The sequence below is a fragment of the Bombyx mandarina genome, chromosome 05 (genome assembly GCF_030267445.1).
Source record: "Bombyx mandarina strain Sakado chromosome 05, ASM3026744v2".
Classification (NCBI taxonomy): Eukaryota; Metazoa; Arthropoda; class Insecta; order Lepidoptera; family Bombycidae; genus Bombyx; species Bombyx mandarina.
In genome coordinates, this window is record NC_143212.1 from 3,626,234 (window position 1) to 3,649,372 (window position 23,139).

The 23,139-nt window shown below is 37.9% G+C and overlaps 1 protein-coding gene across 2 annotated transcripts in view; it reads left to right on the top strand.

Moving 5' to 3' along the window:
* Nucleotides 1-23,139, top strand: part of conu (Rho GTPase-activating protein conundrum) — a 137,504-nt gene that overhangs the window by 59,991 nt on the left and 54,374 nt on the right. For both annotated transcript variants that reach the window (XM_089727311.1, XM_089727312.1), the window contains one exon: nucleotides 18,908-19,055. In XM_089727311.1, the coding sequence (XP_089583437.1) occupies nucleotides 18,908-19,055 (148 nt within the window). The remainder of the gene's footprint in view (nucleotides 1-18,907; nucleotides 19,056-23,139) is intronic.

Below are 23,139 nucleotides of genomic sequence, written 5' to 3' on the forward strand. Positions count from 1 at the left end.
CGTATATAAATAGTAAAAATACAAGGCCGGGCGATATCTTCTTGGAAAGTTTGTAAAATAAGGAAATATTATTATTAATGTGTCATAGTTTTCAACAATGCAATATATATATTTATTAGAAGAAGGTATATAGTTTGAGGAGAATAGAAATAGTGGTAAGTAGCGGTAAGACTATTTTAGCTTGTGCCACGTGAAAATCACCGTGAATGTTTATTGCTGTGTCACAGTAAGCAAACGATTAAATATTACAGTCACCACGATCCAAGTTTACCTGGCGCAGCGATAGCATCACGATTCAGCAATTCAATATGTTCCGTGAAATAATAACGGAGTCACATCGCGCAGCTAGTCAATCTTCTACGTGTCGCTATGTCGGGTTGCCAGCCATCCAGAGCGTCGTGAGATATCGGGGAGAATTGTAATGAATACATTTTGCCGCCTAATTTGAACTAAATTGTTTTACTAATTGTATGAATACTATTAAAACGGTCAGTCGCTCCTAACCACGAAAACTGTAAAGAATTCGAATCTTTGGAAATTATATAACAAAAGTAAAAAATACGAGGTAGTAACGAGAATGGATACAATACGGATTGAATATTTTTATTTTTTTTTATTGCCCTTGTAGGCAGGCGAGCATACGGCCCACTTGATGGTGTTTACCGTTGCCCATGGACTTCAGCAATGCCAGGGGCAGAGCCAAGCCGCTGCCTACCGCAAAACCGTATATGTTAGAGGAAGTCTGAAAGTGGCGCCTGTGACAGAGCCGTTGGAGATGGTATGGACATGTCATGAGACGAAATGACAATGAGGTTGTTAAGAGAGTTTTAACTATGAACGTGGAAGGCTATAGAGGAAGAGGTAGACCTAAGAAGAAATGGATGGACCATCTGAAAGACGATAAGTGTAGGAGGGGAGTGAGCGAAGAAATGGTATATGATAGAGGAGTATGGAAGGAGAAAAATTTTTGCGCCGACCTCAGGTAACTGGGAGAAGGACAGGAGAATGATGAATAAAAAATGTTTGATAAAACCGTAAAAGTACATATTTTGTTTTATGTTTACGATTCGCAAAAGCCGAAGAACATACTATATTATTATGTATAATAGTTTTTTTTTTGGCCGTTGGTGTATTTAAGGTTTAATGAACACCGATTTCCACAAACAGTACTGCGTGAACCTGTATATCACCGCCCACTTTAGAACACGAGCCCTGAATTTCATTTGCATTAGATTGACCGAAACGCATGCATTGTTTCGCTGTAGAGATAAAATCTTGGAATGAAATTTAAAATTATTTATTTTACTATAAACTTAAAAACTTTAGTAGATTTTTTAAACTTCGTTAATTAATATACAATACGAATAAAAGCATAAATTTAAGCGGTAATAGCGTTTTCGTTTATTTACGTTCGAAAAAGCCTTTGAGAATGCAATATACCATTAATATTCTATCAGTATTGTTTACAGCGAAACGACCATTATGAATTTGACGTCAATTCACCATTGCTTCCGACCTCATTTCACAGTTCCATAAGTTTAGTTTGTAGTCCAAAGATTACACCATACCGTCTTTAGTCTCACTCTAATTGTTACAGACGGAGATGACAAAATAATAAATGACGTATGTGTAGATAGAGATGATTTTGATTCTTTTAATTCTTCAGAAATCTATATAAGTATATTAATACGTGAAGCAAAAACTTTGTATCCCTTTTAACGAAAATTGCGCGGACGGAGGAGTATGAAATTTTCCACACTTATAGAGAAGAAGTGTACAATGCTAATATTTTTTTTAAATAATGCATAAAAGATACATTAAATCAATAAAGAAAACATTACACACTCTACATACCATATATTTGACGCACACACTCATGCAAACTATTTATTGTCAAACTTTTGTTCTTGACGTCTGTGGTCAAATTGAGAATAGATTAAATATTGTTTGTCTTAATTAATATTTTTTTATAGTGTAGCCTTGGCGAAATTTGTGATTATAGAAGTATAAAATACAATCATAATAGTGTACAAACTTACAATTCCAATTAATTATAGTCGAATTTCGACTACCGCGGGACCTCTAGTAATAAGAAAATCGTTAACTACCTATACTCGTGTATAGTGATTTTGCAGGTTTTGATTTATAATACACGTTGTTTTTTTTCAGCTTAAATTAGATGTGTTCTTTAAACGCAGTCATGTTACTTAGAAATAAGGTATATGTTTGTTTGCGGGATCTGAACACTACTGCAGTTGCATTGCTTACAGTGCGTCATATTCTTTAGGTCACAACAATTTTAATTTATTTAATATTAAAAAATTACCGCACCGTTTTTGATATACGTCAGTTACGTAAGCGAATTCAACATTTTGAAAAGCGAAGAATCCGAGAAACCGTATCCATTACAGAATGCAGTTACGTAAATACCTTTTCACTTAAAACACTGATTTCAAAAACAAAGTAGACTTCCTCTTTTCCTTTCTGAATTCAATCCTTAATTAGTATCTAAGTTTTAAGCTAATTATTTTATTACGGTCCGCAAAATTTTCAATTAACATAATTCCCTCGTATTTACCAACAACATTCTGACAATTTTAATGAAAACGTATTACGTAAAACATTAATAATATAAAATTATGTACACATTATCTAACTGTCCAATTTGTGAAACACGAGTTTTTTTTGCTTTACAACGATATGAATCTCATAAATCGGATGGCGAAAGTAATTTGGTAATTTGTGGATGTTAATTTCTTTCGTAATTAGATTATTAAGAGAGATGCAGTTGAGTTTTGTGTATGTACGTTGAGGGACTTTTTATCGCTTTACTCTTCATCTACGCTATTAAAAAAAGTTGATTCTTTACCTTGCTGCAGTGTCCTATATAAAAACGGCTTCAATGATTGCTAACGTGGTAGCTATCACACAACACAAGATATTTGGCAGATGCCGGAATCTAGCTTACATTTTCAAGATAAGCGGCACGACACAAGAACCCTCTCATCGTGGCCGCCGGTAACTACATTCCCGATCCTGCGGATAGAATGGAAAGCAGTCGACGTCGCCAAAACACGTCATTTCGGATCTTCCCGATCCCCTAACGGTGCTTTTAGGTACCTCAAGCACCGGTCATCGTTTTACGAGTAAATTAACCCACAGACATAGCCCACTGAGTTTCTCGCCGGATCTTCTCAGTGGGTCGCGTTTCCGATCCGGTGGTAGATTCTGCGAAGCGCGGCTCTTGCTAGGGTTCTTGTTAGCAACGTCGTCAGGTTTGAGCCCCGTGAGCTCACCTACTAGTTAAGGTTACGCTGAAATAGCCTCTCAAGGCTCTCAGCTTAGGTACGAAAAAAAAAATCGATCTACCGAGCAATTACACCCGCTCGGTGGAATATCTTCCCTTCGTCGTTACCCTCAAACCAACATTCGATAGGTTCATTTGGTGAAACGAACGTTGGCTTCATCAGAGCTGGAGACTGGCTCCGTCTAGTCCCTACCTCAAATCGCTTGATAAAGAAATCTAAACACCAATCCAAGCTCTAAACACCATGAAATTTATACAAAAACATTGCAATCGATAACTGGACACAAAGGATATATTCATAGATCACAAAAATGCATACATATTACGTAGTAAATTATTTTGCTTAACATTCAGCGCCTCAATACTTATTAGCTTTCATTTTCCTACACTTTTTGGTAAATTTGATAGCATCGCCGCACTTAATCGATAGATACATAATGAAAATAAAATACCTTTAGATTGATTGCGGAGTGGTTTTAGATCCATAATTAATTTCGTCATAAAACGTTGTATTATCAACGGCGTGTTATCAATGATTTTTATCAAACGGGTCAGTAACCGAAGCGAGAGCACGTGTTCGACATATTTTTTGAACGTGACATCATATTTTCTAACGAAACATTTGAACTGTGAATACTTAATTAGCGACAGGGCGTGTTGGCATCACGGATCCACGCGGCAAAGAGTTATGTTTGTTTATTTAACATTATTTCTTAAGTATAAAACACTATTCAACAAAACTTTGACCGCGGTACCAGATAGAATCGAATACGAGTCCATTACGTTCTAATTAAAGTATACATAATATATAATAAATAATATGTACTGTAGGAATTTACTCGTTATTAAAATCAAGCTTATAAATGTTAGGAAGGATTAAATCCTATAAAAATATTACAGTTGCAACATTTGTGAAAAGTTAGGTTGTAAATGTTATTCGCTGTTTATATTTCGGTAATACGAAAGGCGGGGCTGCATTTTCGTTGTGGTGTCGAACGGTTTCAGTAATATCCCCCCACAAAATTAAGGCATGACGATCAAGTATTTTTGTAATATGTGTCGCATCCTTAAAACTAAAACGGATTGAGGTTAAGGTTGCATAATCTAGTTTTTTTTTTTTATTGCTTAGAAGGGTGGTCGTCCTCACAACTCGTGCTCACAGCCCACCTGATGTTAATGACATGTCCTTCTTCAAACGAGGCTTGTGGAGAGTATTAAGCGGTAGGCAGCGGCTTGGCTCTGCCCCTGACATTGCTGAAGTCCATGAGCGACGGTAACCACTCACCATCAGGTGGGCCGTAAGCTCGTCTGCCTACAAGGGCAATAAAAAAATGGTTACTGGAGCCCATAGACATCTACAATATAAATGCGCAACCAACCTTGAGATATAAGTTCTAAGGTCCCTAGTATAGTTAAAGCGGCTGCCCCACCCTTCAAACCGAAACGCAGTACTGCTTCACGGCAGAAATAGTTTGTTCGTGTATAAAAAAAAAACTTATATTCATGCTCGTTCGCTCGTGCCTTCGATTGTACAACGAACTCGTAAACGTGTTCTTCGTTATATTCTAATACAAAGTGCAAGAAGCATTTAAATGAATCACGGAGACTCGTTCATGACATCACGAAATTCTTTAAGAGAGACGCACGAACACATCCGGATCTTTGGGGTGAGCCGAGCATGCGTGGTCAACGAACGGGTTACTTTCTTTGTTCAGAAAAATATTCTTTTACTTCAACTTCAATTTATAAGAGGTGATTTAGCGCTAAAGGCCCAGGAATTATTGGTGCAAGTTTGAGGATACTGTTGAAGTTACATTCATGGGGATCTAGAGGGTAACTGTGCTCATCTCGCTGGTTTTACACGCTTTATATTAGCTTCACTTGTATGTATGTTTGTATGTTTGTAACTGACTCTTTAAGACTCTTTAAGACCCACTTTAAACGGCCAGATTTCATTCAAACTTTGTAGATTTATCGAGGACCGATGACAATACACTAATTTGATAAGATTATTCCATCATTCAATTTGCAAAATAAGATTTTTGCCAATATATGTATATGTTAACGGAAATGTATGTAATCCGTCATTGTATACAATTCCTAGGAAATGTATGTAATTCCTAAAATCGCACGGAAATGTGTGAAATAAATTATATTATACTTACACATTACACATTTCCTAGGAAATCTATACATTTCCTAAATAGCAATCGGAAATGTAAAACATTTAAGATATTGGTGGGTACGCGGGGACAGCGGGACGAGTCTTGCACTACGGTCAGTTGCCAACTTGCAATCCACTGGAACCGGCCAGGGATTTAAGAAGTGCCTTTGCAAAAAAAACTGTGCTACATCAAGATGTCTGTGTTTTAAAAATAAAGTATTATGTACTTCCAAATGCCATTCGAGCTTACCCTGCAAAAATAAATAGCTATATGGACTGATAAAGTATTATAATATAAAGATTTACTTTTATACTTTGACATTTATAATTACTTAATTATCAGACTGATTACTTGCCAAATGAAAATTTGATATAATAAGAATAAATATAAGTTGATTTTGTGATACGTTAAAAGTTAATAGATAGTTGATTTTAGAAGTTTTAATTAGTAAGATAATATGAATATGTATATTATTATTATTTTACGGTATCACTGTTACCCGATTGTCTCAATAAGTGTTATAATAAAAAAATATTATTAACAACGTGTTTTATTACAGAAAGCATTTACTTTATACATTTCCTAATACGATATTGGAATTATATACAATTCCGAGGAAATTTATACATTTCCTAGGATATCTATGCGTTAAATAGTTTTTCAAACAATATTTTATACATTTCCTAAATAGTATCGGAATTGTACACATTTCCTAGGATTTGTATACAATTCCTTGATTTCATACATTTCCGGTATAATAGCCGGCAAACTTCTTGAGCATTTGTTGACGTAGTGGGGGTAAGTTTGCGCATGGTACACTCACGTGCAAAAATATTATTTTCTCTGCGTCATAATGCAATTAAATTATTAAAATCAACATATGTATTTATTTATATATTTATTAGAACATCAACAAAAAATATAGGTTAATAATTGTAATAATTTAATCTTGGGGTAAAATAGATATTCCTTCTATTAAGTCAAAACTAGAGCTGTTGCCAGGTCTTCGTTCAGTTGAAGCGAAGCTGGTATTTGTAATTTTTTTTTCGTTATCATAATCTTGACCATTATCATCATCACTGTTTTCATCACCCGAGTCGCCATCATCGTGTTAAGTCGACATAGGGCTCATCGGTGTAGTTTACGACTCGGTCGGTTCGATCTTCTTTTTTGTCTATAATTAATTATTTTTTGAAGATATTCGATTCGTAGTAATCGAATGTTACTTTTTTCAATTACCAGCTTCCGATTATTTTCTGTTTTTTTTTTCCATCTGAAGCCTAGCTCTTTCATAATTCGTCGTAAACTTCATTCCGAGCCATTAAAATGTATATCTTCTTTAAAATTTTCGAAGCCTTTTTATTACAGATTGAACGAAACTATCCATTCCGGTAACTTTCTTCTTCCCTGATCTTTTCTTACCCGGAGTCCCAAGCACGATGAGCAAGCCAGAGCCTTTAGCTTCGTTAATAATGCACCTAACAGTACTCACTGATGTTTTTGTTGCTTCCGAAGTCTGTTTTACTTTTTCCATAATATCATTCTTCCCCTGTTTTATAATGAAGCAATATACGTCGTACACAATTTTTCTACCCTTTCTTTTGAATACTCCACCAGTTTGTCGCGGCATAGTGTATTTTTTATAAAAAATCAACAAACACTCAACAAATAGCAATGGCAACAAAGTCAACAAGCAATTATAATAAAATATAACTTAACGATTAATAACGATAGATTTTTCACTGTACGCAAGCGTACTTTACGCAAGGTTCGACTGATCTACCAATAACGCGCTCGATACGATTTCCCCTGCCGTCGCGCCTCACCCTCACCACCAAAGTGATCTAAAATTCGGTTCTGCGCAGCCAAGGTCATTTGCTCACGATGTTTGCCGGTTACTATAACATATATAAAAAAGCGTGGGGTGCTTTTTAAGATATTATTGAAATAATAATTCTTCTACTCATATCTGTCAGAAAAATATTTATAACTAATAACACAATGCACCCCAAGCTTTTAGTACAATAAAAAAAAAAATTTTTTTTACACTATCTTCAATTTAAATTTATTAAAATTTATTTTCTATTTTTTAGTTGAATTTTATTTAAAGCGTGTTTTTTAGTTTTTTGAAGCTATAATATTATTTATTTAACTTAAACTTTTTGGTTCAGTACTCCAACTAAACTAAAGTTACATGCCTTACTTAGACAATGTATTAAGCTGATTGAAATTCTGATCATAGACAACCCTAGCATATATAAAACAATAATTTGAATGTTAAAAACAAACAGTACATTTAAAAAAAAACCTTAGATTGCTGATTGCGTTGAGAATATTGAGGTCGTAAGGTCAGTCTTCAGCTCACACACGATTTATGGAAAATACGCACACAGTTTATGGACGAAAATAATCGATCGAGTCGATTATTTTAATTTGTGTTCAGTAACTTTATATATACATATATTTCATTGTTTATTGTTTTAGTGGATGGATGCGCTGGTATTGTTACGTGGTTACCGGAGAGATCACTACTCGTCGAACCCGTCGCTTGGGGCGAAGGGCTCGGTGAGTAAATGAATCCATAGACACAGCCCACTGAGTTTCTCGCCGGATCTTCTCAGTGGGTAGCGTTTCCGATCCGGTGGTAGATTCTACAATACACTGCTCTGGCTAGGGCCAGTGTTAGCAACACGTCCGGTTGAGCCCCGAGAGCTCACCTACACGCCAGGGTAACGCTGATATAGCCTCTCAAGGCTTACAGTATAGGTTTATATAAAAAGGAGACATCAGATAGCGGATACCGCCCTTCGCCTTGATATACGACTTCGAAGCCTCTATTTCTGTTGTATATTTGCCGCCTCAACCTTGAAATCGGAACGCACAACTGCTTCGCCGCAGAATGCCTTAGCAACAGTACTTAGCTACGTGAATTTGTAGGTAGATATTAGGTGTGTGTCTTTAGCAGCATATTTTAGCAGTAGGCAGCGGTTTGGCTCTGCCCCTGGCATTGCTGAAGTCCATGGGTGACGGTAACCACTCACCATCAGGTGGGCAGTATGGTCGTCTGACTACAAGGGCAATAAATAAATAAAACAGAAAATTTTGAGGCAGCCATCATGTTTTCATCTCAGCATAGTCTCATCATTCGATACGAATACAGATTGTCTTATCTATTATGCCACAGACACGATTCCGTCTCGTAACGCTTACGTGTGAGAGAGATAGAGAAACGACAACAACACGCGTCCGTGTCGTGTTCATTATGAATTAGATCATATGCGCCTTTATGCCGAAAAAGTCGTTGTTAATAGAGATAAATGAAGTATAAAAAAGTGTAATTTAACTCTCTCTAAATGATAAACGCGACATTTTACACTAAATCGTACTTGTCATTATGTGTACGAATTGCGAAGAAATTAAAAAAACGTAAGTGCATTGTGTATATGCATGTACGTACTATGTTTTTTTTTTATTGCCCTTGTAGGCAGACGAGCAAACGGCCCACCTGATGGTGAGTGGTTACCGTCGCCCATGGACTTCAGCAATGCCAGGGGCAGAGCCAAGCCGCTGCCTACCGTTTAATACTCTCCACAAGCCTCGTTTGAAGAAGGACATGTCATAGCGCTCGGGAAACACCGTGGAGGGAAGCTCATTCCATAGCCGGATGGTACGTGGCAAAAAAGACCTCGAATGTACTACGAATCACAAAGATTTCGTCTATAAAAGTCACATGTCATATAACGAGCAATAAGTGGACATCTTCAAACCATAGCATTCCTTAAACCATGTCTCCGATCACACGTAGTATCGCACTTCTGCATCATGCATAATTCATGATGATAATATTGCGAATTTTAAATACCTTTAATAAATTATGTACGTATGTAATATGATTATACATTATTAGTTTCAAGGAAACGGCGACATTCACCTTCCATGTTACGTTTTGTTATTATATCAGAATTATTTACGAGATATTTAAATTAATATGTTAAATAATTTTCAGTGTGATTTTTTGTTATAACTTAAATACGAGAAGAGATGGAATGGTTAGTAATTTATTTATTTTACCAAACAGTAAATAAGACAAAACATAGCACACTTCAAGAGATACACAGTTTGTCTACAGAGAATTTTATAGACGTTCTCACTCACCGGTCCGTGAGTAGTTCTAAGGTCTCAGTATAGTTACAACGGCTGCAACACCCTTCAAACCGAAACGCATTACTGTTTCACAGCAGAAATAGGTGGGGTGGTGGTACATACCCATTCAGACTCTCAAAAGGTCCTGTAACAAGTACCTAATTGTCTCTTAAAACTCTCTTAAAAGAGAAAAACGCATGAGAAAAAGAGTTCCACAAACGCATCGAGTTGTCGCGGAGAAGAGACTGTCTTGGATTCAGATATTCAGCACTTACGCAGTGATCGGGACCACGAGGACTAGAGACAAGAAATTATGTTCGAATCTCTACTTCGAGTTACCACTCAGCTAATCCGATTTATCTCGAAATTCAAATAAAATGAATGCGGCGGCGGTGTTAGATATGTTGGTGTAGTAAATATATAAAGCATATACAGACACAAATACTGGTGGTAGGGCGTCTTGTGAGTCCGCGCGGATAGGTAGCACGACCCTGCCTATTTCTCTCGTGAAGCAGTAATGCGTTTCGGTTTGAAGGGTGGGGCAGCCGTTGTACTGTTAAAACTGACACCTTAGGAATCATGTCTCAAGATGGATGGCGGCATATACGTTGTACATGTCTTTGGGCTCCAGTAACCACTTAACATCAGGTGGGCCGTGAGCTCGTCCACCCATCTAAGCAATAAAAAAATCTAATATTTAAAATACTCGGGTCGTATCAACGAGTATAATAATAATCTCTTGAATGAAGCGTGGGTGCTCCGGAAATGGGACAGGACGTTTTAGATCGTTTTCTGTCTTTGTCTTCTAACGTTTGTGTGACGAGGATGGAAAACATGATATTTATAGTTCTTGAGTCCGTTTTAACACTAAGGTTGACGTCCGATACGGAGCGTTTAACGATATATTTGTTGTTTAATTGTTGTTCCGGAAACTCTTTTAAATGGTTCACTATTTTAGAAAAGAATCGCAGATGCATACTGGTGGTAGGACATCTTGAGTCCGCACGGGTAGGTACCATCACCCTACTTATTTTTACCGTGAAGCAGTAATGCGTTTCGGCTTAGGTCGCAGGGCAGCCGTTGTACTCTTAAAACTGAGACCTAGAGGTAGGAGGTTTCGAGGTAGGTGGTGGCATTTACGTCGTAGGTGTCTATGGGCTCCGGTACTCACTTAACACCAGGTGGGCCATGAGCTCGCCTACCCACTTAAGCAACAACAAAAAAATGCATTTCCATTTTTTTGAATTGAATAAAAATATGGCTGTTCACGTTGTTTCTATTAAGTGATATTCATGGAAATAAACACACAGAACATCTGATATACAGTGACAGTGACAGTACCGACCTAGATGCTCAACTTTTGCTAAAGAGGGAACAAGATTATTGAAACCATTTCTCATCGTGCAACTCTAGAACAAACCCCTCTTCAGTCTATTCTGATGAACACAGATGAACACAGTTGACATTAACTGAAGATTTTAAAAGAGTTTAATGATAGTTATTATCTTGGTTATGTCGCTGGCCACACGGAACTTCTGATCTTCGGTAATGACGACCACTTACGATTTTAAACACTGAGCATCCCCTTTGAATAACTTGGCGTCGCTCGGCGGAGAAGTACCTGGGCGTCTTGAGCATGAGGTGGGAGGAGCTAGAACAGACTGCCCAAGATCGATCTAAATGGACGGATTTTATTCGAGTCCTACACCCCAGCAGAGGGTAATAAGAAAGAAAGAAGAAGAAGAGCATCCCCTTTACCAGCACTGGAAAGAAAACCCCTATCATCAGATTTATCTTGTTACCTACGTGCAAATGAGCCATGTCATCATCGAGGTACATTGACAGGCTACAGACTGTGAGGAACTGAAACACAATATATAAATAAATGAATTGCTGTTCGTTAGTCTCACTAAAACTCGAAAACGGCTGGACCGATTTGGCTAATTTTGGTCTTGAATTATTTCTGGAAGTCCAGAGAAGGCTTAAAAGATAGATAAATACGAAAATTCTCGGAATTAAATAAAAATAACAATTTTGTTTTCCCTTTGATGTGTCCCTCGTCGGACGGACTCCTCCGGATCCATTAACGGTGCTTTTAGGTACCTCAAGCACCGGTCATCGTTCTCGTCGAACCCGTCGTTTGCGACGAAGGGCTCGACGAGTAAATTAACCCTCAGACACAGCCCACTGAGTTTCTCGCCGGATCTTCTCAGTGAGTTGCGTTTCCGATCCGGTGGTAGATTCTGCGAAGCACTGCTCTTGCTAGGGTTCGTGTTAGCAAAGTCATCAGGTTTGAGCCCCGTGACCTACTAGTTAAGGTTACGCTGATAAAGCCTCTCAAGGCTATCAGCTTAGGTAGGAAAAAAAAGCGGACGGATTCCTTTTTTTTGTTTTAAGTGCACTTTATACAAAAGTTTAGGTCTTTTATTTATCGATTGAGGCACTACGAAGTCTGCCGGGTCAGCTAGTAATGTAAAAAAAATATCGTAGTCATAGTCAGGTAAGTACGAAAGAAGTGCTCTTAGTTGAATAGTCCATATTATAATGTCGCTCTATGATGAACGGACACTTTCTCTTCTGATTTTGATAGCTTTGCTCTGACACTGCGACTGTGGAACGAGTATCGGATATTTCGAAAAACAGGGCGGAGACAATTCAAGAACGACCGGACCGGTCATTATATTTATTTCCATTCAATTAGTTACATGGGAACCGAATTGAGATTGCACGATTGCGTAACGTCTCTTGACGTTCTGAACACCTGGGCCTTGCCTCTAGAAAAAAATATGTAGTCATATTATTACGACATTATAAAAAATCGAAAATGCTAATGTAATAATGATACAAGTTTTCGTTTCTTTTGTAGATTTGATAATTGTAAATAGACATGCTTTAACAAAACCGACTTCAAATAGAAAAAAAAGATATTCCAAAACAAATTAATATACACTAAAAACAATACCTAATCATCGAAATCGGTTGGCGTGGATATTGAGTTATTGAGCTATTAATCTATTTGTCGCGCACGTACCTAAAGCAAATTTAAGACTTGAATTCAAATGGGACCACACGAGAAGAGTCAGTTTTCTAATAAAAAAAGAATCGTCAAAATCGATTCAGCTAAAAGTTATGAGGTAACTAACATAAAAAAACACACAGTCGAATTGAGAACCTCCTCCTTTTTTAAGTCGGTTAATAAATGTACATTTATACAATCATAATCGAAATAATTCATTCAAATGGTAGAGATGTGCTTGTATTAGCAGCCTTCTCTTGTCGGAATTCAACTAATTTGCCAGTAATGTAATGTATGGTATGCTTAATATGTTGCGCATTAAACTCTTTTATAAACAACTAATCGAATCCGCTTTACTGGCCGAACTTTGGTTTTGGAACTTTGATCCGATCGCTACCAAATTTCACAGGATCACCTCGTTTGGCCAATCTGCAGATTGGCATTGTTACACATTGACTCTTATATACATATATCGATGCTCCAAATTTCGATATTCACATTATTGTTGGCTTAGGCTTTAGACCAAGACAGATTAGCAGACGATGCGCGTATAGCGAAAAACATCACAAAAAGTGAAAACCAAGACACAACCACTTAGTCACACTGTGTCAGATTAGACACAATAGTCGTCTAATCTGCGTCTAAAGCATTCATCATCATCATCATCATTTCAGCCTATCGCCGTCCACTGCTGAACATAGGCCTCTCCAATAGATTTCCAGTGCGACCGGTCCATTGCCACCTGCATCCAACGAGACCCAGCGCTTTTTACTAGGTCGTCGGTCGATCTAGTAGGTGGCCGTCCCACACTGCGTTTGCCAGTACGTGGTCTAAAGCATTATTAATAATATTTTTATTTATGTAATTTCCGGAAATATCCTATTATAAAAATGTTCTATTACTATTTAAAATTACCTTAAAACTGATTTAGTTGTTATTTATAACAGGACGATTTTCTGCTATCAACAAAAAAGACCTCAAATAATTTAACCAGCTTGCATTAGTTTCCGTCAGTAAAACATCCAACAATAGCATAAAGTGATAACTTCTCCACTCCAATCAGCAGTAATGAATTTAAGAGCCTTGAGAATTAGCCTCGATTAAAACCAATTAGTTTATCAGACATGGCGCACACGTCATCTATAACTCGGATAATGTCGTTAATACAGCCACATTCAATTCTACATCCTCTTACATGGGCTTTTGCAATAAGAAATTGTAGTAGTCGTTTTTTTTTTTAAACCTTAGCTGATAGCCTTGAGAGGCTTTAACAGCGTCGCCTTAACTAGTAGGTGAGCTCACGGGGCTCAAACCTGATGACGTTGCTAACACGAACCCTAGCAAGAGCCGTGCTTCGCAGAATCTACCACCGGATCGGAAACGCGACCCACTGAGAAGATCCGGCGAGAAACTCAGTGGGCTGCGTCTGAGGGTTAATTTTCTCGTCGAGCCCTTCGTCGCAAGCGACGGGTTCGACGAGAACGGTGACCGGGTAGTTGTAATAAGAAGTCCCTTCTAAGGGTATAGGACATCTTAGTAGGCAGCGGTTCCTTTAGGCCCCCAGCATTGGTGATTTTCATGAGCATCTGTTGCCGTACATCATTAGCTGGGCCGTAAGTCTTTCGAAATGAATAATAGATTCTAGATTCGTAGAGGCGGCATATATCATCAATGCAAAATATGTCGCACAGCTATTATGTACAAGTCGTGACAATGTTATCTGAGTAGTGACAATTTAATTGTAAGGAATTGTGATTTTGTTTTGTTTGTTTTGATTTATTTGGTAATGTTGTTATCAGCGGACTTCAATGAATGTTTTACAAACGCAACGCATGGCTACGATTTAGTGAAAAAAAGGATTCATTATAGAGATTATTGACATGTCAGTAGGAAATTTACAAAATAATGGTTCCGACAACAACTTGCGAGAAAAATTAGTTTTCGAAATTAACCATGTTATTTGAAGATTTTTTTTTGGGGACGCCAGAAAAATATTTAAAAAAAAAAAAGTAATTATTTCACTATAAAGTCAGCTTACGGACTGTAGCTTTATGTGATAACGTCAGTAGTAGAACTATTCGAACTGTTAGCTCTGACGTCACGCGAAAAGAGATATAAATGTGTCACAAACCAACGCTTGGGCTAATATTGCGTCTCCATCGCTTGTTCCGTGCTCTTGCTTGCGCGCTCAGGCTCTGGCGGAACGTGACATTTTTTCGTGCGTGCATCGGTGTTCATCGATTTATAATACGTCGAATTATCACGCCAAAAATAATTTTATGGTAATACTGTGAGATGAGTGAGATGAGGACTGCCAAAGTGACCTGGAGTGATGTCAAAGAGCAAGCCCAAGACAGGGTAAAGTGGAGACAACTTGTGAGGGCCCTATGTACTAGCGGTGTACCCTAGGACTACAACAACAACAACAATACCAGATGAAGTCATGTAGAATATGAAGATACACAATAAATTATTTCCCATTTACCAATTACTAGAAAATAAATAATAGAAACAATATTATATAGATTTCTTGATTAATTTTACTATTTCAGTTTCTTTTTTCTCTTGTGAATAACCGTCCTGCCGATTTTTGGGGACATAAATAAGCTATTAATAAATTAAATAACTTTAATGAGTAAGTACATCGATAAAGTTGAGACTTTAAGACTGCACCATGCGACGCGGTTATCAGCCACGCCTCGTGTTGCGATATCACATGACGCGGATGGCACCGCCATTAGCAAATACTTGATAACGCAAGGTCGATGGTTCTTGTATCTGTTTATTATTTTATCGTAATACAGCTCGCCACCTCCTCTCCAGGCCGATTACAGAAATCGATGGAGACGGCCCACAAACTATTTCAAAGGATGGGGGATAGCAGTGAGGAGGGGAGATAATTTACCGTACAATCTGCTTATTGCGACTAAATTTTATCATTTTTACTTAGATAAATATAAAAGCTGATTGCCTATCTGATGTTAAGTGGTTACCGGAGCTCATAGACCTCAGCAACGTATATGTCGCCCCTCGCCTTGTGGCATAAGTTCAACGTCTCGGCTTTACATTACATTTATATATCCGATCCAGACGACGGAGAAAGACAAAGCCTTTTTCCGTCTCCATGTCTCCCCCGGAGGATCCCCGGATCCACTGTCAGTGCTTTTAGGCTCTTCAAACGCTGGTCACGTCGTAATCGAAGAGTTAGCGGTAGGCAGCGGCTTGGCTCTGTCCCTGGCATTGCTGAAGTCCATGGGCGACGGTAACCACTCACCATCAGGTGGGCCGTATGCTCGTCTACAAGGGCAATAAAAAAAAAACAAAAATAAATAAGTTCGACGAGTGAACTAACTCTGCACTAGACAGAACCTATTGAGTTTCTCATCGAAACTTCTGAGTGGATTGCGCTTCGGATCTGACCCAGGTTGAGCTCGTATGTTCACCTGCCCGTCCGCGCGTAGCATAGCTCCTTAAGGTATCAGGGAATAGGTAAAAAAAAACAGCGGCTGCCTCACCTTTCAAACCGAAATGCAACTGCAGAAATAAAGGGGACCATGGTACTTACTCATGCGGGTCCCCTCCTGGCTGAGCCTTTGCTCGCCCACCTGTTCTGATGAAACTGGAAAGGCCTCAGGGAGAACAGTAATCCTTCAATCATAAAAAAAAAACTCATGAGGGCTCACAGGACCGGGAATATATAACCAATACAATGCACGGTTAAAAAGACGACTACCTCGTCTTTATTCTTCATAATTCACTGTAGACAACGATCAAAATTTACACATTTTCAGATTGTAAATATGTAAAGTATTATGTAAATAATAAAAAATACATACATTGATTTTAGGGCTATTTATTCTACGGGCGTACTTTAAAGTTTATTTTGAAAACTTTTTAAAATAATGCTGTGTAGTCATAGCCCTGTTGAAATTCTAAATTTCGTTTGACGTAACTTTTCGCAGTCTCCTAACCTTTTCTTGTTCAAATGACATAACCAGATACAATTCCCACGTTACAATTACCATGTTATGTCAAATGTAAAATCAAGGCGAAATTAAGTTGAATTTAAAGCAAAGCTTATATTAATTAAAAACATTAGAACAATTGTATCTGGTGTCGGTCGTAAATCTAAATACCGGACCGAGATAAAATATGAATTTTAATGGGTAGTTTCGTAATGAGCATTGTATGTATGCTGGTTGGATTCGAAAGGATTGGCCAATGTTTTCGACACGTTGCTTGCTTTGTGGCACCGCCCGACATATTCGTGATCTCATTTGTTGGTGGTGACGTCCTTTGGATCATGAATTGTTTGGAAGCGTATTTTTTTTATTGCTTAGATGGGTGGACGAGCTCACAGCCCACCTGGTTGTTAAGTGGTTACCGGAGCCCATAGACATCTACGACGTAAATGCCCCACCCACCTTGAGATCTCAGTTCTAAAGTCTCAATATAGTTACAACGACTGCCCCGCTCTTCAAACCGAAACGCAGTACTGCTTCACGGCAGAAATAGGCAGGGCGGTGGTACCTATCCGCGTGGGCTCACAAGAGGTCCTACCACCAGTAATTACGCAAATTATAATTTTGCGGGTTTGATTTTTATTACACTATTACCCGGTTATGTTATTCCTTCACCGTGGAAGACAATCGTGAACATTTGTTGAATACGTATTTCATCAGAAAAGTTGGTATCCGCCTGCGGGATTCGAACAGCGTTGCATCGCTTAATACGAATGCACCGGACGTCTTTATCCTTTAGGCCACGACGACTTCAAACTGTTTTGTAATTTGTAACTGTTTTGATGCTATAACGGCTAAATATTACGGCTACGGTTACTATAATTAGCAGGCTATATCAGTCCACTGTTGGGCATAGGCCACTCCAATTCCAACCCACTGAGCAAAATCCTCGGCTTTTCTCATCCAGCTCTTGCCAGACACCCTGGATAGATCGTCACTCCAACGAGCCTGAGGCTTGCTAGATAAGGTTACTATAATTACGGTTTAATCTCGCCTTTTTATTGTCATCGTATTACGCGCATTACGTAGTCGTCTTGGACCATAAAACTATAAAGTATCGGAAATAATATAATAAAAATAATAAACGTTACATTAAGTTTTAATTATGTCTACTACTCGCGTAAGTATACCCAAGAAAATACTGTTTTAATGCTGCCTCGAATCACTGTTTGATTTCTGTCTATATTGTCTGTATGTCTATATTGACTGTGTATATTCTGGATTGATGTTTGAGAATGTTATAAACGAAATTGTTTATCATTGAAAATTTTACATTTGCATTTCTTGATATATGAATTACTGTGAATGGTTTTGATTCACTTGACAGACCTTTGATACTTGACTTGATACAACGTCTCGTAATAATACGCAGCAATGGAGTCTAACAATGTTACTTTCACATCCTCGTGCAGTCTTGGCGCTGTTAAAGAAAGATGCAATTCTCAATTATATTGCTCCATAGACAAATTTTGGAAACGGCCTTATGTAGGATTCACGTTACTCAATCAACAAAACGTCTTTACTAGATTTTAAAAGAAGACTAAGGCTGTTTGCTTATACTTGCATAATCGTATTCTGTCCAAAATATTAAATGTTCAATACAAATAAAGAATAGGTGTAACACTATAATCTATATATTAATACGTGAAGCAAAAACTTTGTACCCTTTTTTACGAAAATTGCGCTTATATAGAATATAGTGAAGGAATGCAGAATGCAATTTTTTTTTTGTTAAATTATGCATAAAAATATATTAAATCAATAAAAAAACATTACACACACTACCATGTATTTGACACACAACCACACACACACATACTTGTACATATATACTCTTTAGTTTATTGTTAAAGTCTGTGGTCAAATTCAGAATAGATTAATATTGTAAGTGTATAGTTGTTAGCCTTGGCGAAATCTGTGATTAGAAGTATAATAAATAGTCTTTGACAATAAAACCTTAATAATGCTCAAATTAATAATTTCAATTAATTATAGTCGAATTTCGACTACTGTGGGACCACTAGCATTAATTTAAGCCCACTGAGTTTCTCGCCGGATCTTCTCAGCGGGTCGCGTTTCCGATCCGGTGGTAGATTCTGCGAAGCACTGCTCTTGCTAGGGTCAGTGTTAGCATCACTCCAGTTTGAGCCCCGTGAGCTCACCTACTAGTTAAGGTTACGCTGAAATAGCCTCTCAAGGCTATCAGATTAGGCAGGAAATAATAATAATAATGATTTATTTGAAATTTTCGCAGGAGTCGCCGGAAGTTCGCATGGCGTTGCCGCTGCCGGCCCGGGCGCCTGACCCATCTACCCTCGCCGCGTACTGGGCGGAGTACGAGGATCTATACCGACACATCAGCACACCACACCACAACGACGATGAAGAAAACCATTACGAAGGTAAATTTGATTTGAGCTCTCTTTGTTTTGTCTATTTTATTGAATAAAATAGACTGGGAGTGCCCAGCCATATCGCTGCGTTTATTTAACATTATGCTTTTTCCAATTTTTCAGACTTATTAGCGTGTGTTCATTGAAAAATTCCCACAATTTTTGAAGCGTAAATTTTTTTTATTATACCGAGATTATACCGCTATATATTTTAATTTAACAATTTCCCCATATTTAAAGCGATTGCCGATTACCTTTAAATATAGGACTGGCTTAATGCGGGTCGCACCCTTCAAATTCGTACGCATGGTAGTCAATCCAAAGGAAACATGTAGCATACACCAGGTTATGTTCATCTATGCATTCAAATGGTTCTACTTTTAATAGTTGATTACTAAGAATACAATAGATAATATATAATATAATAATAATAATATAATGCAGTATAATACAATAATATACAACTTGTGAGGGCCCTATGTACCAGCGGGGTACCCTAGGACTACAAAAACAACTAAGAATACAAATTAACTGGTATTGTTATATATAGTATTGTTTAAAACCACTAGAACTGTAACATTTACAAATAAAATTTAATTCGGTGTTTAGCATACCTACCTCAGTATTCGGGAATCATATGTAAATTAACAAACAAAGAACAAAAATATACTTTGTATTATCAGCCAGGTAATTTGTGCTAGATACGCTTAATGGGTGAACGTCAATTAACTCAATATAAGGGACTGCGTGCACTGATTAGTTTTAAAGTTTTTTTTAATTGCCTAAACTGAAGGAATAGTCCGACCGCTCACCTGGTGTCAGTTGAATTTGGTTCAAGAACTCTCAGTTTTCCGCGCACTCGTCACAATCGACGACTTTCGACATAGGTCGGTACGCGGGTTGATTACTTGACGCCAGCGAAATGTGACTTGCCAACGTATTACGAAGCTAAATGCCGTCGATGAAATTCTGAGGATTTCAACGAATACCATTTTATTTTCGAAACACTTAAGATTCCACAGCGTTTCAATACGTTGCTTCAATAATTGTTCTGTAGATCATAAAACACTAAATCGTGACCTAGTTTACCGATTTGAAGCGTTAAAAAACAATGGTGTTTGCTTACCGGATAACAAATGTCACAAACGTGAACATTAGGCAATCTATAATAATAATAACTGGGACAAATCACGTACCGTTATCTGGACCCGATTTAGGATCCCCTGTGTTATGGGTACTAAAGACTGATAGACATACTTAAATAATAAATATAAATGTACATATATATAGATAATAAATAACCAGACAAAGAGCAAACAAACCTATTCATCACACTATCTTTGCCTGATGTGGGAATCGAACCCACGACCCTCGGCGCGACAGTCAGGGCCGCAAAGGACTGCACCGTCAAGTCAGTCTATCATTGTCCGTCTTACCGGTCACCGCCCTTGACGAACCCGTCGCTTTCGACGGAGGTTTCGGCGAGTAAATTAACCCATAGACAGCCCACTGAGTTTCTCGCCGGATCTTCTCAGTGGATCGCGTTTCCGATCCGTTGGTAGATTCTGCGAAGCACTGCTCTTGCACTAGAAATAGGTAAAGATGTATGTATGTAGTTGTGTCTGTTGATGTATGTAGTAGTCCGTAAATACTTTTTTACCCATTACATATCTATATATTATATCCGTTATTATTAGATAAGATATTCAACGGGGTTCATTGAAACACTCATGCCTACTGTACCACGCCACAGCTGCACACAGAAGCTTGCTCTTTTTAAGTCGGTAAACAGAGTGATTTAAATTCTATGTAAAAGCCTTAGGCCATATTTTTTAATAAAAACAATTAAGCACTAATTCAATTTCATAATGAGCTATCCACGGTCATCTGGGTGGGGTCGTTTGCACAACGCTTATTTTAAATAGAACGGAAGGTTGCTTATACGATATTATTGCATTAATCGCACTTATGTAAGTGCTAATTACGATTCGTATGTGCCGCGTTTTAAAATTTCAAAACGTATTCGGATGAAGAAAACCTTGGTTGGATGATCTTGTGCATAGAGTGCAGTCGCTGTTTACACATGGCGTGGTAATTGTACGTAGTATTGCGTTGTAAATTTTTTTTTTTTTCCTACCTATGCTGATGGCCTTGAGAGGCTATTTCAGCTTCGCCCTAACGTTTGTAGGTGAGCTCACGGGACTCAAACCGGAGAGTTGCTAACACTGACCCTAGCAAGAGCAGTGCTTCGCAGAATCTACCACCGGATCGGAAACGCGACCCACTGAGATAATCCGGCGAGAAACTCAGTGGGCTGTGTCTATGGGTGTGTAAATGGCAGTGCGTTCGTCTTTTATGCCCTCACGAGCTGTTTAGAGAGAGAGAGAGAGAGAGAGAGAGAGAGAGAGAGAGAGACAGAGAGTATTCTTTATTGTACACCAACAAAAGAAACAATGCGAAACATTAAATATAAAAAAGTACATTTGGCGCTCTTATCGCAAAGAGCGATCTCTTCCAGACTGTTTATTCGATTATGATGACATTTTGTTTAGTAGTTGTTATTACCTAACGTTAGGGAATATTTTTGATATTATTATACTATCAACGAAATTACTACTGCTACACACGAAAGCCGACGTAATGTCAATGAAATTTCAGGGAATTTACTGGTGTGGTATTATATTTGTACATGGGTTTTAAGTATGTATTTACTTGACGGTGAACGATGTTATTGTAACCTTGTTACGCTTTTTACCGGTTACTATGTATACTAACAATGAATATTCACATAACAATATGAGAGAAAACGCAATGATTGTAACAATCAATAGTGAAACTAGCCACTTATAGGAAACTAAAAAATGTAACTAGTAACAAAAATTAATAATATTGATTAATAGGTGTGTTGATATTGCGAAATTGTCGAACAAGCAAAAAGGTTCAATATTTGACACCATAATAAAGTAAACCAACAGAAATACGCAAACGTGGTATCGCAACGGAATCAATTTTGATGCGCAAAAAGTGTTTTTGCAATCGTATGCGTTTTTATGTCATTAAACTCTTATGACTTCAAATTGTGTTTCGCGTTTTAAAATCTTCGAAGTCCACTGAAAAAATATACTTTTGCCTAGGTCAAATATTTTAAATACAGTTGCACGGCGATAGCTAGTAGAAGTAAGAGAGATATTTATCAGTCAATAGAAACAATGTTAAATAACAAAAGTTTCGTTAGCTATTTCTTTTGCTACGCAATGTACCGCTTTCCCGAATGAAATGGCGCTATCCTCGATCAGTAGGGAACGCGGGGGCGCGTATCCGTCGGCTGTAAACGTCTTACATTGATTTCCCATTAAATAATGTTTACCAACCCTTGCATTAGACACCTTTAGCTTTAACACTAGGAGTAGGGACTCCGGTACTCGGCAAAGAGTTCGACGTGCAACCTAACCTAAACATGAGCCCGCTGAGTTTACTCGCCGGATCTTCTCAGCGGGTCGCGATTCTGGTCCGGTAGTAGATTCCTTCGTGAAGCAGCTACTCTTGAATTGTTAGGTCTCCTTTGGAGGCGCTCGGGTAACGGTTAGCAAATGCCACCCCTCCTGGCTGACCCTTTGTTCGCCCACATACTCTGGTAAAACTGGAAAGGCCTCCGGGCCACCAGTAATCTCCCAAACATAGCAAAAGATAATGTTTACCGTTTACGTTATCTATATATTAATAGGTGAAGCAAAAACTTTGTACCCCTTTTTACGAAAATTGCGCGGACGGAGGTGTATAATACTTAATAAATATATAAACTAATAAACACATAAACTTATAGAGAATATAGAGAAGGAGTGCACAATACTAATATTTTTTTACAATTAAGCATAAAAAATACATTAAATCAATAAATAAAACATTACACACACTACCGTGTATTTGACATACACACGCATATATACTCTTTTGTTTATAGTTTACAAGTCTGTCGTCAGATTGAGAATAGAGCCTAGTGATAATAGATTACTATCGTTTGGGCTTCGGGAGCGATTTCCTTACACATTTTTTAAAACAAGGAGCGGTCCACGAAACTGTTGTATTTGTGAAA